The sequence below is a fragment of the Staurois parvus genome, unplaced genomic scaffold (assembly GCF_062004578.1).
Source record: "Staurois parvus isolate SC_StPar_1 unplaced genomic scaffold, SC_StPar_1.0 ptg001328l, whole genome shotgun sequence".
Lineage (NCBI taxonomy): Eukaryota > Metazoa > Chordata > Amphibia > Anura > Ranidae > Staurois > Staurois parvus.
Window position 1 is genome coordinate 4,313,143 of NW_028319124.1, and position 27,548 is coordinate 4,340,690.

The 27,548-nt window shown below is 43.2% G+C and overlaps 2 protein-coding genes across 2 annotated transcripts in view; one reads left to right on the forward strand and one right to left on the reverse strand.

Moving 5' to 3' along the window:
• Positions 1-2,452, reverse strand: part of BAG4 (BAG cochaperone 4) — a 32,929-nt gene extending 30,477 nt beyond the window's left edge. Inside the window, exon 1 of the mRNA XM_089661288.1 lies at positions 2,211-2,452. Within this exon, the coding sequence (XP_089517414.1) occupies positions 2,211-2,384 (174 nt within the window). The 5' untranslated portion in view covers positions 2,385-2,452. The remainder of the gene's footprint in view (positions 1-2,210) is intronic.
• Positions 2,453-2,874: 422 nt separating this feature from the next.
• Positions 2,875-26,125, forward strand: LSM1 (LSM1 homolog, mRNA degradation associated). Its single transcript, XM_089661289.1, has 4 exons — positions 2,875-3,063; positions 9,726-9,794; positions 23,271-23,386; positions 25,651-26,125. The coding sequence occupies exons 1-4, from the start codon at positions 3,018-3,020 to the stop codon at positions 25,819-25,821; spliced, it is 402 nt and encodes a 133-aa protein (XP_089517415.1). The 5' UTR covers positions 2,875-3,017; the 3' UTR covers positions 25,822-26,125.
• Positions 26,126-27,548: the final 1,423 nt, after the last annotated feature.

Genomic DNA, 27,548 nt, shown 5'->3' on the forward strand with positions numbered 1-27,548 from the left:
ATTTTTCTCTATATGAAAAGTCCTGCAGAATGAATTAAATTTGTAAACCGAGGTATTAACACACACACACACACACACACACACACACACACACACACTTTATAAAAGTCAGTGAAACTCCTGGGATATTGATCTGGTCAGTTAAGTAGCAGAGGGAGTTATTAATCAGTTTCAGCTGCTTTGGTGTTAATGAAATTAACAACAGGTGCACTAGATGGGCAACAATGAGATGACCCCCAAAACAGGAACGGTTTTACAGGAGGATGCCACGGACATTTTTTCCCTACTCATCTTTTCTGATGGTTTTTCACTAGTTTTACATTTGGTTAGGGTCAGTGTCACCACTGGTAGCATGAGGCCACACCTGGACCCTACAGGGGTTGCACAGGCAGTCCAACTCCTCCAGGATGGCACATCAATACGTGCCATTGCCAGGTCTCAAGAGCATGGAGGAGATTCCAGGAGAATCAGCAGGAGTGGTATCTGCTCCTTTGTGCAAGGAGGAACAGGATGAGCACTGCCAGAGCCCTACAAAATGACCTCCAGCAGGCCACTGGTGTGAATGTCTCTGACCAAACAATCAGAAACAGACTTCATGAGGGTGACCTAAGGACCCAACGTCCTCTAGTGGGCCCTGTGCTCACTGCCTGGCACCATAGAGCTCAATTGGCATTTGCCATTGAACACCAGAATTGGCAGGTCCACCACTGGCGCCCTGTGCTTTTCACAGATGAGAGCAGGTTCACCCTGAGCACATGTGACGGACATGAAAGGGTCTGGAGAAGCCGTGGAGAACGTTCCAACATTGTCAGGCATACATACAAGCACATGGAGGCCATACAGAATATTGAGGACCATTCTGAGTTGCTGCAATGAAATCTCAGCAAAATGGACTAGACTGCTGCATCATTTTTTCCCTTTGATTTTCAGGGTGTCTTTGCATTCAGTCCTCTGTAGGCTGATAACTTTCATTTCCAACAAACGATGGGGCATCCTTACATCCCTAACACATTACCCCGTCCATATCAGTATAGAGATCCCGCAGGAGATTGTTCCCCATTGAGATCTGATGTGTTTTCAGAGCGTTCCTTTCCTATTATTTGAGAAGTGTATATATTAATATTAGGGATGCACAGAGAACTTTATCAGTGAGTTCCGATACTTTCCGTCAAGAACTCGCCGATCTTGAGTACCGATACTTTGCGGTGCAATTAGCGACCTCCATGCGGCGTGTGACCTCCATGCGGCGTGTGACCTCCATGCGGCATGGACAGTCCACTATGGAAAGCATGGCCCTCCACACAGGGTGTGGCCTGAGCTCTCCTCCTAGGAATCAGATCTTCATAATGAGGGAGCAGCATGACACATCACATGGGACAGAGGAAAGGAGTTGTCACCCCCCCCCCAGAGGAGGAGTGTTGCTGAGCACAGGACAGACATGACAGGTAGCAGAGGTGAGGAGGAGGACATTAGGAGCATGATGGATAGGAGGGATGGAGATGACAGACATAATAGGTGTGAGAAGTGAAAATGAGAAGGATGGAGATAACGAATGAAGAGGATAGGACAGATATCAGAGGTGAATGTAAGAAGAGGAGGATATGACAATTCTAAGGAGTAAGGGTGCAGAGAGGATGGAGATGACAGATATAAGCAGTGAAGAAGACAGATCTCACAAGTGACAAAAGGATGGAAACCACAAATGTACGCAGTGAAGAGGAGGATGAAGATGACACCAATAACAATGAGGATGGAGTTGACATATCAGGAATTAAGATGAGGATAAAAAAATTACAAATATAGGCAGTGAAGGAGTCACATAGCAGCAAAATGGATGAGGATGGAGACGGCAGATATTGGTGAAGATGATGACAGAGATGACAATTCTCAGTGAAGCTGAGGATGGAGATGACAGACATGAGTGAAGGTGAGGATGGAGATGACAGCTCTTGGTGCAGACGAGGATGGCGATGACAGATCTCCGTGAAGATGACACATTAGTCAGGGTGAGGATGGAGATAACACATTAGTCAGGGTGAGAATGTATACCTGATGGAGATGACACATTAGTCAGGGTGAGGATGGAGATGACAGGCGATCTGTGAGATGAAGTTAGAGGTGGTGTTGCTCCTAGGCACACAGCGCCCCCCTCAGTCAGTGGCCGAGTTCGGTAATCACACCCCGCGCCCGGAGCCCTCTCCTCCCCTTACCTGAGCTCCGCCGGCTCCTCCCATCTCCCCGCCTCCCGGCCAGCTTCTTCCATTCTCCGGAGGATAATAGCCGGCTCCCCAGCCCGCCGGCGCCTCTTCCTGCCTCTGGCGGCCCAGCACCTCCCCTCCCGGGTAATATCCGCCGCCATCCCCGGCTCTGTGCGTGGCAGACATGGAACTAACTGGAGACACACAGCCGCGCAAACACACTCCTACTGCGCAGCTGCGGAGCCCACCACGGCAACCGGGTGCCAGCCAATCACAGGGCCCGAGCTGCTAAAACAGCTAATGGGACATGAGCGCGTGAATATGACCACGCCCACTAGAGGTTTGTACAACCAATGAGAAGTGAGGAGAATTAGCTGTCATTTTTCCGAAGTTCCCACCCTCATTTGTCCTTATAATGATCCCGTCCAATCATGAGTAAAACTTTCCCGTCGCGTCACCATTCCTTTTCTCCAATGGTCGTAAACCACGGTTCGCGCATGCCTGCTTATCATCTTTAGCACTTGGCCAGCCCCACATCTCTCCTTAGCCAATCAAGACGCATAAACGCACTGGAACCGCCCACTTCAAAAGTCACTAACCAACAACCAAGTTACTCTGGGGTGTTCCGTCCAATCGGTGTGATACTTGGTCTTGGCCGCTCCCCCACGGCTGCGTGAGGTCCCTCCTTCTTATCCCACGCCTCTAAAAGACTGCCGTGCCGCCGGAAGTGGCATGTGAAGGATGGTGGCACTTCCGGTTGCCGGTGTTGCGCGGCGTCCCGTATGAAGAGGAGCCCCGTTCGGGGGGGCGGGAGGCAGAATGAATTATATGCCGGGGACAGCCAGCCTCATAGAGGACATAGACAGTCAGTATACCCCACCCCCCTCATATTATGTGTCTGTGTTAGGGTATGGCTCGCAGGGACTGCTGGGACTTGTAGTTCTCAGGTGATATGTCTGTGAAGACCTCCACAACCCCTCCCTTTGGTGTGTCTAGACAAACACTTCTCTAAGCTGTCATGGGGAAACTTCCCTCCACTTCCTGTCCTAAATGTACAACAGGAAGTGGGAGCCAATCTCCACTGGGGGGAGGGGCGCCTCTCTGAGACTGTTGTCAGGGGAACAGATGTCCTCAGGGGGCTGACTCCCCTCCCTTGGTGTCATGGTGACATTTTGGAATTTCTATTGCACGGCAGCTTTGGCCAGAGCTGATTTCTGCACACATTTCAGTTGATGTAGGTCTGAAAGGAGATCCTTGTACCCCCCCCCCCCCATTATATATCCCCTGGTGGTGTGTTCTACACATTTCAGATACTCGCCCACCCAGCGGATCCAGTTTTCTCCCCCTGAGATCCTCATGTCTTCTGCCACCACCTGCTCTCACTCCGCCATGTTTATGTTATCAGGAGGCCTGCTGGATTTGGCTGGCATACCTCCCGATGATCAGGTGCTAGGCACACCCCTCCCCTCCTCCTATGTGATTGAAGGGCTATGCCTCCTGAGATATATGATGTGTATGTCCCAGGGGGTGGAGCAAGGATAACTATTGGGAGGTGTTTTTGCATTGTGGTCAATGGGAAGCAGTGTGTGAACCAGGGGCGGACTGACCATTTGGAAACTTGGGCAGTGCCCGAGGGCCCGGAGTCAGTAGGGGGCCCCATGAGATGCCCTTGGTACCTTTTTCATAGGTTTTTTTGAGTTTGGGCAAGGACACAGGTGCCCCATGATCCCCTATTGCCTGGGGGCCCCATGAGTTGTCAGTCCACCCATGGTGTGAACCCAGGCGCCAGGATGTAATTTCTAGTTTCCACGGCGACCTGACGCTTTGTCGAGCCCTGCGTTATCGCATGCACATTCAAACTTTTCTAAGTACGTATGACCAGCATTAGTCTGTTTGACCTTCACCTGCTATGGTGCTGCACATGTGATCAGTTATGACACCAGCCATTTGATGGTTTGACAGTTTGGTTGAGAGTGCAAGTGACAGTTACATTCCCAGCATGCCAGGAATGTAACTGTATTTTTGAATCCGGTAAATCAATGGGTGTAGTTCTCGTTTAAAGTGGAACTTAACCCATTGGTTTAACGGTTTAAAAAATGGTTACATTCCTGGCATGCTGGGAATGTAACTGTCACTTGTGCTCTCAACCAAACTGTCAAACCATCAAATGGGTGGTGTCATAACTGATCACATGTGCAGCACCATGACAGTTGCAGAGCAAACGGAGGCTGAGATGGCAGCTTCCTTGGCTGAAAGGAATAGGAGGGTTTAGTTCTGCTTTTTACTCTGTGTGTGTGTGTGTGTGTGTGTGTGTGTGTGTGTGTGTGTGTAATAAATAAATAAATAAATAAATAAATATATATATATATATATATAAATTTGTCACCAAAAGTCCCTATTGTAATAAAATTTACTCTTGGGACAGGTAATGTCCGCAAACACAATGGAATACCCCTTTTTTGTTTTTTTCCTGAAATATAAAAGAGAATGCATCAAGTAAATTGATACCAAACTTGTCAAAGATTTAAAAATGTGCCTGCCTGTGAATTGGGGAGAGACTGTTCTAGAAGTAACCTTTTAAAAGCCTTATCAGTTTTAAGTTAGAGGATAAGTTCACCTTTTGGACAAAATAATAAATGCGTTTTTTTTTTTGCAGGTAAAAAAAATGTGCATTTATTATTTTTGTCCAAATGAGCTTGCAGACCTATCAGAATATCTGCCGGAAGTACGGCCAAGCAGATATACTGACAGGGAGCTTCAATGAACTACCAGGGGTCAGCTAAAAATGGGTCACAGGAGTGCAGAACAAACTGCATTCCTGTGATCCACAGAAGTACAGTCAAAAGAGCTTTGGCTGTGCTCTGACTTATTCAGCTGTCAGCAGAGTTCCCATGCTGACAGCTGAAATGTAGACCTGTCCCACTGTCAAAAAGTAAAAAAACCCAGCCTGCCAATGTTTATCAACATTGCTCAGCAGATAAGAAGAAACATTGTTTCATTTTGGATCTTTGTTTATTCACCTACAGATCAAAGGGATGAACTTCATCTGCAGATGAAGGCAGTTAAAAGTGATCTGTCATTTAAAATAAAAAAATAAAACATTTTTGTTTAACCCTTAATGTACACAAATTTTCCCTTTTTTTTTTTTTTTTTTTTCTACTTTATAAACTAATAATATTTAAAACTTTTTCTGGTGCTTTGTTCGTTAATAATTTATAGCTTTAACCACTTGCCTACCAGACACTTTTACCCCCTTTGTGCTCAGGCTCATTTTCAGCTTTCATTTCTGTCGCACTTTGAATGACAATTGTGCGGTCACGCAACACTGTACCCAAACTAAAATTTTTATCTTTTTTTTTTTTTTTTTTTTTTTTTTTTTTTTCTTGAGACAAATAGCTTTCTTTTGGCAGTATTTAATCACCACTGGGGGTTTTATTTTTTTCTAAACAAACAAAAGACCAAACATTTTAAAAGTTTTTCTTAGTTTGTGTTACAAAGTTTTGTAAATAAGTGATTTTTCTCCTTCACTGATGTGCGCTGATGAGGCTGCACTAACAGGTGGCACTGAAAGCCAGCACTGATGGGCACTATTGGCCACACTGATCATCAGTGCCCTGATAAACCGTGTAGATGTCCCCCTGAGAAATGCCCCTTACCCACTCTCCTCACGCACTGTCAGTGTGAGGAGAGGACTGCCGATAACTGACATTTCCTATTTACACTGAGATCAGCTCTGATTGGATACAGCTGGTCACATGGTAAAAGGCGGCTCTGATTAGTGCTTTATTTGGACACATGATCAGCTGTGTCCGAAGGACTCGGCAATCACAGATCACGCATGTGCTTGCCCCAGGGGGCGTGATTCTGGGAGGACGTCCATGGACGCCCTCCCAGAAATAGCCGATCGCTTCGTTGCTGTCTTTTTGGCTATAGCGCAGTCGGGAACTGGTTAATATTTATTTACACGTTTCACATTTTAAAAAAGGTCAAAATTGAAGAAAAAAATATTTCATTTGCAAATAACTTTTCAATGCTTTGTACCAGAATCATTTTAGTATCATTTTAAACCGGACAAATTACAAAATAAATTGCGGATCTTTTTATGTGCAATAACACGATTTATTTTTAAATTAACACTGCTCAAAAAAAAGAGTGCTTTTTATTAGTTTTGTTACATTTTAAATGTCTAATAATTGTGGAAAAAAAATATCACGCAAAACACTATTGATGAAGAGAGCCTTGTTTGTCCTTAAACAATATATGTATTACGTTGTTCTCTTAAATAAAGTAATCGCCAAATAAACCATCCATAGCAGAAATGTAAAAATTGCTCTGGTCCATAAGGGGTGAACAGGTGAGAGCCGAAGTGGTTAAGGCTCAGAGCAACTGTATTCTTAACAACCGATCACTCATTTAGCTGTTTACGGGGTTCCTGTAAAACCATTGCTGGCAGGTATCGGTAATTAGTATTGGCGAGTACAAAAAAAAAAAGCGTACCCTCCTTAATAAATGATCTGTGCATCCCTGGTGCCTAGTAACAGTTGTAGAGTGTAGCCAAATGTGCGTTATGCTTCAGTTCACATTGAATCCAACTTTGAAATCGTGAGATTTCAAGTGAAGTCGAACGATTTAAAAGGCACAGGTCAGTGCAATTTCAGGTGCGACTTGCCTGACATATGTGCAACTTCATGTACACATGTCTATGCAAGTCGCGCCTGAAATCCCAAAAAATAGTGTAGTAACCTTTTTCAAATCGGTGTGGAACTGCAAATTCAGAGTTGCACCATAGTTACATAGTTGGTCTGGCTGAAAATAGACAAAGTCCATCCAGTTCAACCATATGAAAGATTTGAACAGTTCCATTGCCGACAATAGGGTACGAGTTGTCATGCGATTTGAAATTGACAAGTTGCGATTTGAGAGCTTCATAGAACCTTTCATAAAGCATATTTCACTCTTCTCGGCACAAACTGTTCTATCTGCAAAGTATAAACTTTTTTCCACAAACAGTTACTTTGATACTATAGTATCATATAAACCACAATAGAAGTTGTTCTGTATTAAACAGTATCTACCAACCGGAAGAAGCCAAAAATAGTCTGTAGCAATGTCGATTTTACTCAGACCATGGTCAGCAGATAATCCTCTTTATGCAGGCAATGATGATGTCTTGCAAGCTGGCGCTACATGGTTCATTATTATTATTTTTTTTTTTTTTTTCTTTAGCTGGTAGGCTAAAAAAAAAATGGGAGTTTCCTCCATCCACACAAATGAAATGGTTCAGACTAAAGGTTATAGAAACTAAAAGTTTTGGTTGAAAGCATCCCACCTATATCCTGACCCAAGTTTCACCAGAAAAGACTTCTTCAGGGCATCATACCCCAAATTAGCAAGTTGACTGGGTCTCTCTTAAAGTGATGCTAAACGCACATTGTTTAATTTACATTATCCCTTTTTCTGTAGGTGGATGCTAGCGTTGTAATTATTTTACTAAAAAAAAAAAAAATCAAAGTAACTTTTTTTTTTTCTACATCAATGTTGACTTTTTATGGGGCCCCATGTGCATTTAGCTCTCTTTTTTTTTTTTTTTTTTTTTTCCTCTGCTGTCAGTGGGAATCCCCACTGACAGCAGAGATGAGTCACTGGTTGTTAGGATGCCGACTCCTAACAACCAATGCAAGAAAAAAAAAATATATATCCTCCTGGGACTTTGTATGGCAAAAAAAAACGAGCATCCGAAAATATAAACCATTAATGTTTATTACAAAATAGATTTTGATTAAAACGAATCAACAGATTCAATAGAGATGAACTGCTGTACAATAATTCATAATTCACATGCAACAGAAAATACAATGTGCATGGGACCTGACCGTCTGTGTTACATCAACTGACGAGGGCTAGCAACCCACAAAAAAAAACCAATTATATAATCCAGACAAAACCAACGCGTTTTGAGAACTCATGTTTCCTTCTTCAGAGAAATAATGTCAGGTCAAGAACATGGCAAAATATCAAATAAGTGCATAGAACACAGTATCATCTAAAAAGCGCGTGTGGGGAGGCTGGTTACTCATACACTTACAGATTGTAGTACATCGAACATTATTTTATTTATTTCAGGTACTTGTATAGCACTGTCCATTTACGCAGCGCATATATATATATAATATTTCACATCAGTCCCTAACCCTCAAGGGGCGTACAATCTAAGGTTCCTAACTCACATTCATACATACACATACTAGGGACAATTTAGACAGGATCCAATTAACCTACCAGCATGTCTTTGGCTTGTGGGAGGAAACCGGAGTACCCAGAGGAAACCCACGCAGGCACAGGGAGGACATGCAAACTCCAGGCAGGTGGTGCCATGATTGGGAATCGAACCTACGACCCTAGTACTGCCAGGCGGAAGTGCTAACCATATAGCCACTGTGCTGCCCACATTAGTTAGCAAATGTTCGTACGAAATTGGAGGAGGATGCTTTTCGAGTTACACATTTGGGAGAGGGCAGACAGGGACACCCCAGTGAACCATCCATTAGCAAGGGCCACACTAAATGCAGCCAATGGGGGGGGGGGGTCTATAGAGTATGAGGACCAAAGAACTGCTATTTGTTATTTATCACATGAAAATAATCTAGTAATTCTTGTAAACAACACAGGTCTCTCTCCTGTCAGCATGGACATGCTGCGTTCTCTTTCTACACAGGAGAGAGAGAGAAAGCCGCATGTCTCCCTAGTAAAAGTGCACACAGTGCAAGCACAATACAGCACACAGTTAACCCTTTGATTGCCCCAGATGTTAACCCCTTCCTGCCCAGTGTCATTAGTACAGTGTCAGTGCTTTTTATTAGCGCTGATCACTGTATTGGTGTCGCTGGGGATGTCAGTGCTACCTGTGTGGAAAAACTGGGATATTAACAGGTGTAATACATATAGAACTCTGGTAGTGTGAGCCGAACATAAACATGACAATTGTGTGACATTTTAAGTGGATCTAAACCAAGAAATAAAAAAATTTCAGTTTTATAAGCCCTTAGATTTGGTGGCTACATATTAGGTGTGTGTATGCTTCTCCAGGCTTATTAATATTCAGGAGATAGTCTTGCCAATAACACGCTTTCTATCCCTTCTTGTCTACACTAATTTCTCCTTTGTATCCATAGAGGAAGCCATGGTTGTCAAACATGGCTACTCTTGTAATCTTCATTACATGGGGGGGGGGGGTCCTGCCAACAATGGGTACCCCATAGTAAGCCTTTGGGTGATGTCTCCACATAGGCATTGCAGCAGTTGTCACTGATCTCTCGTCTTCACTGCAGCCACCCGCTGTGGAGATCATGGTATTGGTACTTTCAGTATAGGTAAGTATACAGTATAAGTACAGTCAGTATACGTCTTGTCTTTACATACAGGGTAGTGTGAATAGGGCTTGGAATGGGGGTGGGAGCAGGCTTATGATTACATAGTATTTGACTGAACTTCTGCTTTAAAATCTAAAGTTTGATTTCTTTGTTACAGAAAAACATCTGGTCCTTCTTCGAGATGGAAGAACTCTCATTGGATACTTGAGGAGCATCGACCAATTTGGTGAGAACTCTTCATGAATGTTGAGTGTGTGTGTTTTGCTATTTTGGAATGGGCATCTATAACAAGGTTCTTGTGAGAATGTTAGGAAAAAATGACAGGGTCCCCATGTACTTTGCTCTATTTTCAGCAACATGAGGTTGCCCATTTAAATGCTAACTCCACTTTCGGGAAGGAGGGGGGTGGTGAGTATAGTGTATACAGCTGCAACACAAGCTGTACTGTAATTGAATGTTAATTAACTTTACTCCAAAGATGTGCTGGTAGGTTAATTGGATCCTGTCTAAATCAGCCCTAGTATGTATAAATGTGAGTTAGGCTGGCCATACACTATCCAATTTTCTGCCCAATTTTCTTTAGATTTACCTTCAACTATGTAGTGCAAGGGCCTGCCTAATTGGATACAACTGAAAGTGTTGTTTAGCTTGGACCTCATATTATATGTTTTTTTGGTAAATCTAAAGCAAAATTCTCTAGAAAATTGTATAAGATATGGCCACCCTTAGGGACCTTGGATTGTACACCCTTTGAGGGTTAGGGACTGATTTGAATGTAATATATATATGTGCTGCGTAAATTGACAGTGCTATATAAGTACCTGAAATAAACAAATTGCCTTTCTTTTTTTAGTTGCATCCACTGTAAATTTTCTGCAAAATGCAATGCAGTATGGCAGCCTGGAGGCGTTCTGTACACACGGTGTACAGAGCACCCTCCTGAAATGTCATTTCCTGCTTGTGTGATTGGTTCACTGCATTTCCTAGAAGTGTGCACTAAGGTGTGTCCAGATTTTTGACATCCTGTGCAACAAAAATATCATTTTCGGTGAAATACTCCAAAAGTGGATTCGCATCTAAAGGGATGCTCACCACTTTCCTCACTAGAGCCCTGCAGGTGCAGCAGCAGATCGATCATTATAAAATCACTCCCATACAGATTCACTTTGCACATGGACAAAGACAAGCAAACAGCTATTTCTTCAGAATAACAAAAGGCAAGAATCTGCAACAAAGTTTGTTAACCCCCCCCCCCCCGCGGTATTCCTGAGTGTCGCTCGGGGTTAACTTTCAGTACCGGAACTGATAACCCTGAGCTCCACTCGGGATTTCCCTGCACTCAGGGATTCCCTCCAGCACTTGCCTTGTCCTGCTCTCCCACGATGTCCCCCCTGCAGTGTCCCCAGGCATGTCCTCCGGCCGATGCCAGCATCCGTCATCCGGGTTCTGTTCCCTGCAAGCGTTGGGACGTACGGGGGACGGAACCGGCGGGAAATTCAAAAATGTGACATTCACTAAATACACTAAAATCACATAGTAAAACATTCCTGTATCAAACCATTTCACATACATTTTGTCCCTAGTGCTTTGTCCTGTGCCCTGCCTGCATTTTTACTGTTCTTTCTGCCTGGAAACTGAGAAACGTCCATGGCATCCAAAAAGCGTCCCTTTAGGTCAAAATCGGTTTTAGACCAGCTAGAGAACAGCGATAGTAAATCAGAACCACTTGCAGAATTGAGTGATAATGATTCGTGAGGGAAATTCGTCATCAGACACTGAAAACGATTCTGCGACTTTGCTCAGCGATGTGCGAACTTGGTGCTATATTTCAAATTTCAGTGTTTTTGGTTTGATTACATTATTGAATTATTATATTTTTTGATTATTATATTGTAATTTTATGATTTCGTGTTTGAAATTTTATCATGTTTACTAGACTCTTGTTCGGACAGATTTCAGTGAGCTATTCCTAAAAATTACAGGCCTACAATAAAAAAACATATTTCCATGCAAAAAAATGTACCACTTTGAGTATAGAAATACTGACATAATCAGACCACTAGGGAAGTTAAAGGTTAAGTTCACCTTTTGACAAAAATTAATAAATGCACATTTTTTTTTTTTTTTTTTTTTTAACTTTTCTTGCCGGTAAAAAAAAAAAGTGTTTTATTATTTTTTGTTGCAGGAGCTGTTGCTATGCAGGCCTCCTGCAGACCTGCCAGTATATCAGCTTGCCTGTACATCCCATACAGGCTTGCAAATAACACTGACTGAATCAATTAACTACCACAACGCTCCACAGGACCGGGTAGTTCATTCGTTTACAGAGCTGTGAGAATGATGTGGCTGTGTGGGTGGGGCCCCGCATGGCTGCTGTGTTTTTTAAAAATGACAGCTGGTATGGGGAACTTCTCCCCATACTGCTGTCACAGAGAGGGAGGGATTGGGCAGTGGCTGCAGCATTAGGAACATGTTCCACCCTAATTCCTAAAGGTGACCTTTTATCCTTTAAAATTCTTGCAATGTACATAGATCACCCAGAGAGGAATTTTTTTTTGTTGTTGTGGGTTGTTTGTGGTTTTTTTTTTTTTTATTTTGTCGACAAAAGTGGAGTTACTCTTTAACCTCTTTCCTGCTACCCTATAGCAGAGATAATGCTACAGGGCAGCAGGGGTGTGCAAAATCACATGTATATCTACGTGATTTCGCATTTTCGGGTAAGGGGCGCGCGGGAGCTCCCTGGTGATTCCCCGCCGGCACCTGGTGATCGAGTATCGCGGATAGGGGAGAGACCTGTATGTAAACAATACAGATCTCTCCCCTGTCAGCTCCTGCATGCTATTTTGTATGGCTCTGCATAGCAGAGCCATACAAAGCATTGTGCTTAGTTTGATCATCCCCAAATGTTAACCCCTTCCTGCCCATTGTCATTAGGTGGGTGTGTGTTATGTAGCAGAATACATTTTGGCCTAAATGGCATTTCCCATCTTTTTGCTCTGTTGCATAGTGGTGTGTATTGTTTTTGTGCTGCCCTAGGCAAGACTAAAATCGGGCACCCCCCCCCCATCTAAATTCATCCCACCTATTCATCTGTAAATTCCAACCTTCATCTTTAGGCTCCACCTCTTTTTATTCCATTTTCGGTGTCAGTGGGAGGAATAGTGCCCCTTTATTGGTGTCAGTGGGAGGAATAGTGCCCCTTTATTGGTGTCAGTGGGAGGAATAGTGCCCCTTTATTGGTGTCAGTGGGAGGAATAGTGCCCCTTTATTGGTGTCAGTGGGAGGAATAGTGCCCCTTTATTGGTGTCAGTGGGAGGAATAGTGCCCCTTTATTGGTGTCAGTGGGAGGAATAGTGCCCCTTTATTGGTGTCAGTGGGAGGAATAGTGCCCCTTTATTGGTGTCAGTGGGAGGAATAGTGCCCCTTTATTGGTGTCAGTGGGAGGAATAGTGCCCCTTTATTGGTGTCAGTGGGAGGAATAGTGCCCCTTTATTGGTGTCAGTGGGAGGAATAGTGCCCCTTTATTGGTGTCAGTGGGAGGAATAGTGCCCCTTTATTGGTGTCAGTGGGAGGAATAGTGCCCCTTTATTGGTGTCAGTGGGAGGAATAGTGCCCCTTTATTGGTGTCAGTGGGAGGAATAGTGCCCCTTTATTGGTGTCAGTGGGAGGAATAGTGCCCCTTTATTGGTGTCAGTGGGAGGAATAGTGCCCCTTTATTGGTGTCAGTGGGAGGAATAGTGCCCCTTTATTGGTGTCAGTGGGAGGAATAGTGCCCCTTTATTGGTGTCAGTGGGAGGAATAGTGCCCCTTTATTGGTGTCAGTGGGAGGAATAGTGCCCCTTTATTGGTGTCAGTGGGAGGAATAGTGCCCCTTTATTGGTGTCAGTGGGAGGAATAGTGCCCCTTTATTGGTGTCAGTGGGAGGAATAGTGCCCCTTTATTGGTGTCAGTGGGAGGAATAGTGCCCCTTTATTGGTGTCAGTGGGAGGAATAGTGCCCCTTTATTGGTGTCAGTGGGAGGAATAGTGCCCCTTTATTGGTGTCAGTGGGAGGAATAGTGCCCCTTTATTGGTGTCAGTGGGAGGAATAGTGCCCCTTTATTGGTGTCAATGACACCAATGATGGGGCACTATTCCTCCCACTGACACAATGTTTACATTGCTGACCCCTGCTCCAGCCCAGGCTCCCTCCCTCTCCCATCCACAGCCAGCATACCTGCTTTGCTCAGATCCTGGTTGCAAGGGCCCGACAGACACTTGCCTTACCAATCAGCTGTCTTCCTTCTCTGGCCACTCTCCTCCGGCTTCGGCCAGTCTCTCACTCCAATCGGCTCCTTCGATCTTTGCGCTGCCGCTCGGCTCCTCCTCTGCCTGTGTGCTTTCTCTGAGCTACAGATCCGGTGGCCAATCACCAGTGAGGAGGCAGAGATTGGAGAGGGAGGGACAGGCTGCCCAGTGATCCTGGGAGTGTGGCCAGTTGAGAGGAGAGGCATGTCATCCTGATCCAAGATCCAGGGGAATGAAGACCCCGGACCGGACAACCTCTCTATTCCTTCTCCAGCAGTGCCTCTGGTTGCATCCACTGCCAAATACCGTGTCAACTGGTGTTGGAACTTAGAGGAAGCAGTAATGCCCTATTCCCCACAATTATGTAACCATTCTTGGGCATAGCACGTGACTGCTAGATCTAAGAAATGTGCATCAGGGAAGGTAGTCCCCATACTTGAAAGCCTTTAGGTATTTTACAGAGCCAATCTGGGAAGGAGTGGTGGGGGAGGGCTGTGAAAAGTATAAACTTTGTTTAATAAGGATATAATATTCATGTGCTGCCACAAATAAACGATAAGCTGCTGCAAGCATCGAATGTGTTCCCACATCAATAAAACTCCCCAAGAATAGTGCTGCCCTGCCCCCTAGCGACTCAAGAAAATACTCTAATAATAAATTCCCTCCTGAGTATCAAACCCAATGCGTAATAGAGTAAATTTGTGAAACAAGGTCAATAGTAAATTAAAAAAAAAAAAAAAAAAAACTGGCTTAGCCACTAAATCCAAATGTGACACATATATGAAAAATCAAGTAGCAATATACACCTGGCCAGCCTATAATAAACACCTGGCTGAGCGGAAGAATAAAGTGTAATAAACAACAAAAACGGTGAAATATGTGAAACGTATATCAGAAATAAAACACGATCACAATGGCAGTAAACACCCGGCTGACCTAAAGCGTAAAGTGTGAAAATCAACAAAAACAGTATAAAATGTTGTAAAACAAATGCCTGACTGAGCAATCGGCCCCCCCAGTGGAATAAATATGTGATGAATCAAGTAAATGTTCAACTAGGCTGGATGTTCACAAAGTGTGTGGTTTAAGAAAAAAAAAAAAAGCTCTACTGAAATATACTAAAAAAACAGATAAATGGTGAATGATAGATAAGTGCAAAAAGCAGTCCAAAAGTGATATAACAGTCTTTCTTCCAACATTTAAAGTAACGGGTATCTATCATGCTCCTCCACCTTCAGGCATGCACACTCCCCTTAACAGCTGACCCATAGAAAGTATAGGTCAACATGCACTCAACCCACTGGATCCTCTGCTTCCACAGAAATCTCCAGGCACTCTCAGGAAGGATCCTTTACGTCCTCACTCTAATGGATAGGTGCTCAAAAGATAAGGAACTCCTCATAGTGTAGTAAGGCTTTATTGCCATAAAAAATGCCATTCACATAGATACAAGGCTCACAGAACCTATTGCAAGCATTTAAGGGAACACAGATGGCGGCTCCTGCACACACCAGAAAAGATGTCACAAGCTCCTGTCCTTTGTGTTACGCCGCGAGTCACGCGGTTTCTTCAGGGATCACTGAAGAAGCCACATGACTCGTGGCATAAGCATAGGACAGAAGCTTGCTGTGCGTGGAAAATCCCAGTAGATCAGCCGTTTTTGAAATACTCAGACCTGCCCTTCTGGCACCAACAACCATGCCACGTTCAAAGTCGCTTAGTCATGTCCATAAATATTGGGACATCGACACAATTCTAACGTTTTTGGCTCTATACACCAACACAATGGATTTGAAATGAAACGAACAAGATGTGCTTTAATTGCAGACTGTCAGCTTAATTTGAGGGTATTTATATCCAAAGCAGGTGAACGGTGTAGGAATTACAACAGTTTGCATATGTGCCTCCCACTTGTTAAGGGACCAAAAGTAATGGGACAGAATAATAATCATAAATCAAACTTTCACTTTTTAATACTTGATTGCAAATCCTTTGCAGTCAATTACAGCCTGAAGTCTGGAACGCATAGACATCACCAGACGCTGGGTTTCATCCCTGGTGATGCTCTGCCAGGCCTCTACTGCAACTGTCTTCAGTTCCTGCTTGTTCTTGGGGCATTTTCCCTTCAGTTTTGTCTTCAGCAAGTGAAATGCATGCTCAATCGGATTCAGGTCAGGTGATTGACTTGGCCATTGCATAACATTCCACTTCTTTACCTTAATAAACTCTTTGGTTGCTTTTGCAGTATGCTTTGGGTCATTGTCCATCTGCACTGTGAAGCGGCGTCCAATGAGTTGTGAAGCATTTGGCTGAATATGAGCAGATAATATTGCCCGAAACACTTCAGAATTTATCCTGCTGCTTTTGTCAGCAGTCACATCATCAATAAATACAAGAGAACCAGTTCCATTGGCAGCCATACATGCCCACGCCATGACACTACCACCACCATGCTTCACTGATGAGGTGGTATGCTTAGGATCATGAGCAGTTCCTTTCCTTCTCCATACTCTTCTCTTCCCATCACTCTGGTACAAGTTGATCTTGGTCTCATCTGTCCATAGGATGTTGTTCCAGAACTGTGAAGGCTTTTTTAGATGTCGTTTGGCAAACTCTAATCTGGCCTTCCTGTTTTTGAGGCTCACCAATGGGTTACATCTTGTGGTGAACCCTCTGTATTCACTCTGGTGAAGTCTTCTCTTGATTGTTGACTTTGACACACATACACCTACCTCCTGGAGAGTGTTCTTGATCTGGCCAACTGTTGTGAAGGGTGTTTTCTTCACCAGGGAAAGAATTCTTCGGTCATCCACCACAGTTGTTTTCCGTGGTGTTCCGGGTCTTTTGGTGTTGCTGAGCTCACCGGTGCGTTCCTTTTTAAGAATGTTCCAAACAGTTGTTTTGGCCACTCCTAATGTTTTTGCTATCTCTCTGCTGGGTTTGTTTTGTTTTTTCAGCCTAATGATGGCTTGCTTCACTGATAGTGACAGCTCTTTGGATCTCATCTTGAGAGTTGACAGCAACAGATTCCAAATGCAAATAGCACACTTGAAATGAACTCTGGACCTTTTATCTGCTCATTGGGATAATGAGGGAATAACACACACCTGGCCATGGAACAGCTGAGAAGCCAATTGTCCCATTACTTTTGGTCCCTTAACAAGTGGGAGGCACATATGCAAACTGTTATAATTCCTACACCGTTCACCTGATTTGGATGTAAATACCCTCAAATTAAAGCTGACAGTCTGCAGTTAAAGCACATCTTGTTCGTTTCATTTCAAATCCATTATGATGGTGTATAAGCCAAAAATGTTAGAATTGTGTCAATGTCCCAATATTTATGGACCTGACTGTAAATCCCCTTTCTTCCCCATTCTGATGCTCGGTTTGAAATTCAGCACAACGTCTTCACTACGTCTAGATGCCTAAATGCATTGAGTTGCTGCTGTGTGATTGGCTGATTAGCAATTTGTGTTGCCAAGTAATTGAACAGATATAACCAATAAAATGGCAGGTGAGTGCGTGTATATACACATGTTTAATAAATGAATTATAAATATATATATATATGTATTTATTTTTTTATATTTAGCGGATTCATTGCTGTTTTTATACATGAATTGGCCTGCAGTAATACATGTCTGTCACAAGGTGGCAGCAGCACATAAAGTATCTATGACATTACTCTCTGGTGTTCCCTGTATTTATAATAGTTATAAAGCATTTTACTGTCCTGTTTACTGTAGCAGAACTTTTTCATGCTGCCTTTTCTCACCCTACATAAACCCACCACCTGGCTATAAGACATTGCAGATGAGACTGCACAACCTCTTGTCAAAATTCTCTACGCTGGGTCCACACGCTGGGTCCACACGCTGGGTCCACACGCTGGGTCCACACGCTGGGTCCACACGCTGGGTCCACACGCTGGGTCCACACGCTGGGTCCACACGCTGGGTCCACACGCTGGGTCCACACGCTGGGTCCACACGCTGGGTGCACTGCGCACCTTCCATTTGTTCCTATAGAGCAAGGGTGTTGCACTCCGTTTCATCGCGGGCTGCATCAGCAATCATGTCCTCAAAGGGCCGGTTGTGTCTGTAAGACTACATTCATCTCCTTTTTATCCTATTGCATAATTGCCTCTGCATTCAATTATTACTGGTTTTAGTAAGACCAAAAGGTTTAAGCTGTGAAGGGGGGCAGGTGCACACAGGCACGAAGCCCACTCGTGCCTGTATCAAATAATGAAAGTCTGAAAAGGATTGCACACACCACTGGTATCTTCCACAAGAACCTTTTATTTAGGACGGCTCAGACAGAACATGATTCTGCCATGGTGATCTGTCTGAGCAGTCTCCAATAAAGTTTTTTGTGGATGACACCAGTGGTGTGCAACCCTTCTGGCATAGAACTGTAGTATTCTCATATTAATTATAAGCAGATTTCCAGAGGGCCCTCCCCTTTTACATCAAAGGCCAAGAGCCCCCCTACCATCAGAAGTAACGAGTACCCTAGCATTCCTTACATCAGTGTACCCTCCCTTTCCTTGTGCTGCTGCCAGGAAGAAAGAAGCCGGGGGTGAAGCTAGGAAGTAGAAAGTGCAAGGTCTGGAGGAGAACCAGTCTGCTGAATGCTGACACCAGTGGAGATGGAGATGAAGGGGTGCTGCTGCTGCTGCGGACTGGTGAGAAAAGGTGGAGGCAGAGACCCTGGTGCAGGAGAGGTGCAAGGCCACATGAGATGGCCTAGTAGGCTGGATTCAGCCTTGGGCCTTGTGTTTGACACGTTATACCCCAATAAAAGTGACTGACCTAATTGACTAAAGTGGCTATATTAAAAAAAAAAAAAAATCCACACATTTTTCTAAACAAACACCATGCATATATTGTACTTGCTCCTGAGGTGTGTGTGTCAAACAGAATGTGGCTTAGCCCTGCCCCCCCCTCCTCACTGGCTGTGGCTCCCGCTGCTGTATCTCTGCCAATGAGGGGAGAGAGGCTCAGGAGAGCCTCCGCTCTAATACACATTGCTGGATCAAGATCAGACTCTGGTAAGTATGCATGAAGGTAAATACCTTTTTAGCCTTTACAACCACTTTAAAGGATAAGTTCACCTTTTGGACAAAAATAATTGCTCATTTATTTAGAAGGTGAAAAAAATGTGCGTTTTTTAAAAATTTTTGTCCAAAGGAGCCTGGAAAGCATTGCAACAACAATCAGTAGATGGCTGATGCCATGCAAGTCTCCCGCAGACCTGTCAGAATATCTGCTTGCTGTACAGGAAGTATGGTCAAGCAGATATACTGACAGGAAGTTTCAATGAACTACCAGGGAGCACCACAGCGCTGTGGTAGTTCATTGAAAACTACAAGCCCACAGCCGCTGAGGCTGTCGGGACTTGTGGACACTCATTTACTGAACTCTGTGAATGCGTGACGCGGCCATTTAAAAACCGCTGGAACATGTAACCTTCCAAAGGTGAGCTTATTCTTTAAATGTAATTGCCCAGACGTGCCTTCTCATGTTTTGCATTATCTTGGAGCCTCAAAACCTGGAACGCCATTTTGTCAATATAAATTCCTTCATTTTCAAAATTGGTGGTAAGGCCTTTACTCTCCCATGCTGCCTTCCTTTTTTGTTGTTCCTTTTAGACTGCGAGCATGATTTTATTGGACCATCAACTGGTCCTTACTACTTGCCAGGATAACATGGGGATAGAGTGAAATTGTCGAAAGTGAAAAAAATCCCAGAAAAGTAATACTGGAAATCTTCCAATGGGTCTGCTAGTCCCCCACCCCAAGTGATTCCCTTAATTTGCCAGGATTTCCTCTTCCTTTTATGGCTATGGGACAGGAAGTGAAAGGGAAATCTCCCCAATAGGGTTATGACCCCCTTTACTCTTTCCAATATTGAGTTGCCTATAGTTTTCTTTAACTGAACAAGCTTCAAATTGAAGCTGATTGATTTCCATGCACAGCTGCTCAAGATTCTGTCTGCTCCAGTTTTAATAAACTCCTACCATACTATATAAACATAAGAATAGAAAAGAATTAGCAGCTTTGTGACAATAGTGTACTTTATTTACCTTGTGAGCTCACAAATATGTCCTTCCTTTACGTGTAACTCGCTCAACAGAAATCAGTGGCATTCAAATGTGTATAGGGAAATGCTTGTTATAGCTCCAAGTTAAACATTTGTCATTCAAATAACCTTTTGATTTCTATAGGCAAAGTGGTTAGTTTTTGTTTGTGTATACAGAATAATAGCCCTTTTTGTTCCTTGATGAATTTACATACCAATTTTCCTTACAGTAATTTGTTTCAACTACTGTTGAATTTTATAATCCTGTGTTTTTTGTTTTTTTTTTTGTTTTGTTTTGTTCCCACCACAGTAATTTTTATTGGCTCACGGTTAAGTGTGCATTTTTTTCTTAAAGCGTAGTAAAGTTTCCCCCCTGCAAGGTAAAGTCATAATATACTAATATTCCATAATGTGCTAGCATGCTATGCAAACTTTCCTTAAAACGAAGCCCTCCAGTGGCATGCTGTCACCGCTGATAAGTCTTCCATCTGCACCCGGTCTTCTTTTGGGGTTTGCAGACTTCGGCTGCCTGACTAGTGTCGCCACGATGACTGCACTCCTGCGTGGGATCCCTGGGTACGACGGTATAGAGCTCTTACTGAAATGGCACAGGTATACCGTTCCTTCAGAACCCATGAGTCGGTAACATCACAGGTTGCTGCACACTGGATTATCTCCTAAACGGTTCACATTTAGGAGATATTCAGTTTACCTAAGGTGTGTGTTTTGTAGTTTGTTTGTGTTTTTTTGTTATCTTGCCTGTAGGTAAAAATGTCACACAAGGCTTTGCTACCACTTTAATGCCTAATGTCTGTTCATAGTTCATGGGGGGGCACACTGCTGCCAATGGGGCTTTGTCACTCCCAGTTTCAGATTCCCAACCAGAATTTTCCCAAAGAGGAACTTCACCCTTATATGAGAAATTACAACAAAGGCACCCTTAGAAATGTTTAATAATGACATTCTATGAACAGATACTTATAGACAATTGCAGGCTTTTTTTTTTTCTTTATATACCTTATTTCTTTTCCTCCTCCATTATTTTTTTTTTTTTTTGGCTATTTTCAGTAAGGGCGGAGGAATCCATCTCTTTATGTACTGGCACTATGCCTGCAGCTTTGCCTCCTGGAACAAGCGACCGTGCACATCATTTGAGGGGCAAGGCACTGGTAATGTAGCCTTTCCAGGAAGCATCTGTGAGGCCCTGGTACATCACCAGTGCCTCACTCAAATGGAAAGCAAGAAACTGTAATTGTAAGTAAAGGCAAAAAATATTTTAATGAATGTAAGCTTTCATATTGACACACAGAGTTGCATGCTGGTTTGATTTTTAGTGAAAGGTCAGCCTTGAAGCATTCCATTCTCGACTTTCTTAACTTTTAAAGGATAAGGTCACCTTTCATAACATCTTCCATATTCAGGGTGTAACATGTTACTCTTCTCCCCCCTCGCTAGCTGTCAAATTTATAAAAACAAACTGCTGAGCAGGCCTCCATCACAGTCGCATCACTCATTCACAGTCCTCTGTGAATGCGAGACTACAAGTCCTGACAGCATGAGCGGCTGTCGGCTTGTAGTCCCCAATGAACTACCATGACGTTGTGGAACACTGTGGTAGTTGGTAGTTCACTTCTCCTTCCTGTCAGTATATCTGCTGCTCATACATTCCGTACGGACAAGCAGATATACAGACCGGTCTGCAGGAGTCCGTGATCTGCTGATCGGTAATGCTTTGCAGGCTCCTGCAGATAAAAATAATAGATGCACATTATTTTTACCTGCAATAAAATGTGCATTTTATTATTTTTTACTAAAAGGTGAACTTATCCTTTTTTTTAAAAAGGAATTCCAGGTATGGATTTTCTTATGTAGTTACATTGGTCCAACCTGAATCAATGTAAGATGCATAGATACCATACCTATGGGATCATCTACAGCAGAAGCAGGTAATGACTATATTAGACTCCACTACTCCAGTGGTCTCCACTAGCTTCCGGATCCTGTGCTGAGCCACTTCCTTGGTACATTCTGAACACGGAGGCAGGCTGCTTGGCATGGGTGCCCTTCAGAGATGGCTTTGCATTTTCTGTTTGCACAAAGTGGAGATGCAGGGTAGTGATGTCACACTCTCCACCTCATCCAATCAATGACTGCTTTGCATTAATTGAAACAATACTTAGAATTGAACTCTACAAATTCAGCCATTTTGTAAAATGTGCTGACATACTAGAAGTTAATTTTGTATCTATAAAACAGAGGATGGGTCTGGAATATTTTAGTATTGTATGTTACCCCCACCCCCCACCCCCCACCCCACCCGGCGTGGCACCATCCCAACAAAGATCTAGAACAAGTATCTGGAGTGTACAGTTGCATCCGGTAAAACTGGGTGGTCCTATTCCATCTCCAGCAAAAATGGGACTTTGTGTCAAACACTGGAAGGATAAATCTGTAATATCACATTACACAGCAGTAATAAACTATATTTGCTTTTATTGGTTCATCATTAAAAAAGAAAATTAAGTCACACTTCACATATTAAACCAGATGGTCTTTAAAGATGATGTCCACATGTGGTTGCATTCATATTACAGAGAAATACACAATAAGCATATGGGATCAACGCATTTCACTGTACTTCTTCAGGATCCACGCATTAGATGACCCACTATAACAATATAGAGTATACAATCCTTTTATGGTTAAGAATAACAAGTTGGTTCTTATATCTGACGAGCAGCAATGTAACGTATACAATTTAAAATCACCGTTTCAGATAATATTTCAATATGTTTTGCATTGTAAGCTGAGAGGTGTGTGCCTTTTCATTTCATGTCCAATCCATCACCACAGGTGGACTCCAATCAGTATATATTACTATTACAATATTGTTGCAAAGGGTCTGAATACTTACGCCTATGTGATATTTCAGTTTTTTTTTTTTTTTGTTTTTAATAAATTCAGACAATTCTAAAATTTTCACTTTATCACTATGGGGTACTGTGTAGACCGAGAGGAAAAAAAATGAATTTAAACAACTGTAGTATCATGCTGCAACACAATAAAACTGAAATAAGTGAAGTAAATGCTAGCCTGCCATACAATTAATTACTGTGTGTGTTCTATATTAAAGCCTAATAAGTGTGGTGTGTGGTCTTTTTTTGTTTGTTTTTTTTTTTTGTTTTTTTTTTTTACACACCATATATGAATATTTATTGTGCAGTCATTGTTCTGGAAAAGTTGTATGCACGGATAATTATTTTGGGTATAATTAGAAGTAATTTTTCAGAAATGATTACAGGCGCTCATGTCAGTGGTTTTTCTCCTTAGCTAATCTTGTGCTGCATCAGACCGTAGAGCGGATACACGTTGGGAAGAAATATGGTGATATCCCCAGGGGAATATTTGTTGTGAGAGGCGAGAATGTGGTTCTCCTCGGGGAAATTGTAAGTAGGCTAATTAAATAATTTTACAGTCTAGTTTATATGGAAATTGTTTGTTTTTAACATGCCTTGCATAATGCAAGGTTGAGCATCTAGTGTAAATCCCTAAAACTTACTTGACACCATTTGGGTGTCCTGCATTCAGAGGTGAAGACAGGATTAGAGTGTAGACATGATCTATAGACCTGCTGCTGTTCCTCCAATGCCCAATCAGGTTCTGCAGCCTGGTCACCTCCCTGCTCCCAGAGAAAAGTCAGGATAACAAACTGTGGTTTTTAAATCGAAGAACTGGATAGACAGAAATACAAATCCTTTGGCCAGTATTTCACTGTCTACTTGCCTGGAATTCAACTTTAAATCTTCTGTCAGCCTCTTAATCATCCTGCTATTACTTTTTTAGACAAGCCTTTTCTGTTTTGGCCCTTATTAGACAGCTTCACTTTTTTGGGTCTGAAGCTGAACCTTTTGCACTTGATGATTGTCCTTTCCCCATTTACAGCACTTTTGTGGACAACAATGGTTGCAGAGGAGAGGACAGGGCTTGACTAATTTGCTTTGCATCTAGGAGCCAGCTTTTTCATGCCACCTGCTCCGATGCTGAGCTGTCTGGCTGTCTCCAGTGCATTGATTTCTATGAGTAGGGCACCCTTGGCTGTGTGTGGAGGCTAGACAGGCTCCAGAGTAATGCGGGGCCCCCACTTCTTACTGTAGGAGCTGAGGGGTGGCAGCGAGACAGGCAATCCAGTGGCATGGCAGATTATGGTAACACCGAAGCTGGGTAGTCCTTTCACATCCTCTGCCTGGAAGACAAAGCAGGATTGGGATGTGACAGTGTCTGGGACCCCTGAACAGAGCAGACTGGGAGCCTATAGAGGTCCTGGCTCAACCTGCCATTGTCTGGGGGGTAAAGCCATAATCCCAGATACAACGTTTCGTCTGTCTGCTCCATTCCCCCACCCATGGCCCCCGGATACAGGCACACAGGGGCCACACTGGACCCCCAGGTGTCATCTGCCACAACAAAAGTGATTTAACCCCTGAAGGGCTGACCTCTTGTCTCTCCCCTCCCCAAGCCAGCGTGCTTCCTGCTCTTACCAGGCAGATAGTATGCAGTGGCCTCCCTGGGTTTTCTGGTTAAAATGGTGGATGAGGAGGGAGAGGCCAAGGTGGAGCTCTCCACTCCCTGGCATCTCTGTTCAGAGTGGCAGCACCCCGGCATCCCTGAGCTTCATCCCTCTCTCTCCCCCCATCACCACACAGGTGGCCTCGCTGCCTACTCTGCTCCCAGGCGAGCACACAAGGGAGTCGGTGTGGGAAATGAGCACAGGCCCTGCGCACCACACTGCTTTTCCTCCCACCCCACACTCAAGAATCCTCCAGCAGGCCTTGTCCCGGGCACAGCAAGCCCAGTTGAAGTAAAAGCAAGGCTGAGCTGGCCCAAGCTGTGAGGAAAGTGTGGGTGCTGGCCGTTAGTTTGGGGAGGGTGGAGACTCCTCTCCAGGTGACCAGTAGATCAATAGGAATTGCAGATTATGCCTAGGGCCAACAGTGAATGGGCTGACAAAAGCCCAGGCGCCAGGACGCAATTTCTAGTTGCCATGGTGACCTGGTGCCTGGGATTTGTCAAGCCCTGGAGAAGTAATGGGCAAGTTCCTGTGAAATGCCAAATCTGTTACAGATCAAGATGGCCATGATTGTGTGGAGAAGTGTTTGGGTGGTCCACGATACCCATGTGGGTGGGCAGCCTTGGCTCGCCAAAGCGCTGTGTGTGTGTGTGTGTGTGTGTGTGTGTGTGTGTGTGTGTGTGTGTGTGTGTGTGTGTGTGTGTGTGTGTGTGTGTGTGTGTGTGTGTGTGTGTGTGTGTGTGTGTGTGTGTGTGTGTGTGTGTGTGTGTGTGTGTGTGTGTGTGTGTGTGTGTGTGTGTGTGTGTGTGTGTGTGTGTGTGTGCGTGCACATGCGACAGAATGTATGCAAAGAATCTACTAAATGGTTGTTTGACTTGGCATACATGCTCCTAGCTTCTGATTTTACACCAGCTAAGCTGTGGTGTACCTTTTTTGTTTAAAAATAAAACAAACTTTTTTTTTTTTTTTTATTTTTAATAATGTATACAAAAAAAGGATTCAATGGACAGGATCAACAGGTAATTGCTGTGGTTTTGTTATTGACAGTCTGCATCAAATGTAATTTTTGGTTTTTCATATTAAGCTAGATTAAATTTTCCAGGTGATTACACGAATCATGTTTTTTTGTACTTTTTCATGCAGGACCTAGAGAAAGAGAGTGACACTCCATTACTTCAAGTTTCCATTGAGGAGATCTTAGAGGAGCAGCGCGTAGAGCAGCAAAGCAAGCAGGAGGCAGAGAAGGTGAAGGTACAGGCCTTGAAGGAACGGGGTCTGTCTATTCCCAGAGTGGACACCTTGGACGAGTACTAAGCTTCTAATGGGACAATTGGACACTGAATGTTTTCTTTCTTGCAGTAGTAATGTCCCCAAATGTATATTTTGTTTTTTGCTGCTTTGGTTTGGACTTGTCTATTGCAGCAGTGCTATACAGCAGTCATCTAAGTTTGTGAATTGAGTTAAGTTGCACACAGTGGTGATGCCAAGCCAAAATCACTTGTATTAAAGGATTACCATAATGGGGAGGATGCCCTATTAATGGGTTTCATGGTTCAATTTTTATTTTAAAATTACATGCTTCTGTTTAATAACATGTAATAGAATTATGCTAAAATGACTTTTTTTAGTTGTGCTTATTTTTTGTGATTTTAAATTGGAAAGCATCTGTTGTCTATTGAACAGCATTGTGGTCTGAATTGGGGAAAGACTTGGACATGAATTTAAAAAAAAATGTATATAATATATTTCTATAATTGCTTTGAACATGTCTGCACCAGTGAACACTGTGCCTTATATGCACAAGTGGATACTAGCAGGTATAGTGATTTAGTTAGTGAGAGCCAGGATGCGGAGTGAAAATTTGGCAAACAAGCTGTGTTCGCTGAGCGGTTTTTAAATGCAAATATTTCAAGTCTGAGGAGAGTTTAAAGGGATAGTACAGGTTTTGTTAAATGGAGGGGGGGGATTAAACCAGGGATCTCATATATAATAAATGACTCTGTTCACACTGTTGGTGTTGATGGAGCACATGCATTTCTGCATGTTGTATGTATGGCAGTCCATTCATTTTCAATAGGCTGCCCTATGTGTGAAAAGTGTGTGTGGGGTATTTTTGTTTTTTTTTTGCCTGCATTCCTGACATGTGCAAAGTGTGAACCTCGCCTAAAGAGAATTTGCGATTTTGATGACTTTTAAGGTCAAAGTGACAACTGCTCTTGATGGGCCACTTCCCCCCCCCCCGATTCTTGCCGTACTCCCTTACATCTTGTCTGCAGGAGTATGGAGTCTAACCCCTGTGTAAGCTCCATTTTTATCTGTTTGTACTTCGAGTTAAAAAAAAAAAAAAAAAAACCCATCTCTTCCACCACGCAATTATCTTGTGTCCTGGTTTTGGACAAGCTGGGACTAGATATTTCTAGATGCAGAGTGGTGATGTAGTGTGCGGAGGAAACTAAAAAAATACTTTGCCCTGGAAGAGCAAAGTGATAGATTATTTTTAATAATACTAAAGTTAACTTTCCATCTGCAACCATTCAGAATATTACAGAACTGAAGCGTTTACAATTCCTGCAAAAGTCATCCACGTCCCCATGTCCAGAGCCTACATGTTAAACCTTTTTAATAGGAGGGTTAACCAAATATCTAGCACCAGTATTTGGGACCTAAAGAGAAAAAAAAAATGTACACATGAATAAGCCTCAACAGTTTAAAAAGCTACATGTGCCAAGTATTTCCAATGGCACTTTTTATTTATTTTGATTAATTTGCTCTTTGTAAAATAAAAATATAGCTATTCATCTTGGAATTGTACCACCCAAATCAAAGGAATGAAAATTCCTTCTAAATATGTCTCCAAACCTGATACTGAGAAAGTAATTAAAAGTGTAAAAGAAAATGCTTGATCATGAGAAATCCAAAGTTACGGTACATATGTTGAAGGCATGAATCTTTTTTTTTTCTTTTTTCTTTTTTCTTTCAGTAAATGGTGTGTTCCTATAGGGCAGCAAGAACTGCAGCCACATGTTCTTGGTAACAGTTGA

What these genes read in the sequence shown, in the direction of transcription:
- LSM1 (XM_089661289.1), top strand. Translation starts at nt 3,018, where the DNA reads ATGAATTATATGCCGGGGACAGCCAGCCTCATAGAGGACATAGACA. An exon ending in CCTCATAGAGGACATAGACA is followed by an intron (nt 3,064 to 9,725) that starts GTCAGTATACCC and finishes TCTTTGTTACAG; the next exon opens with AAAAACATCTGGTCCTTCTT. An exon ending in GAGGAGCATCGACCAATTTG is followed by an intron (nt 9,795 to 23,270) that starts GTGAGAACTCTT and finishes TTTTCTCCTTAG; the next exon opens with CTAATCTTGTGCTGCATCAG.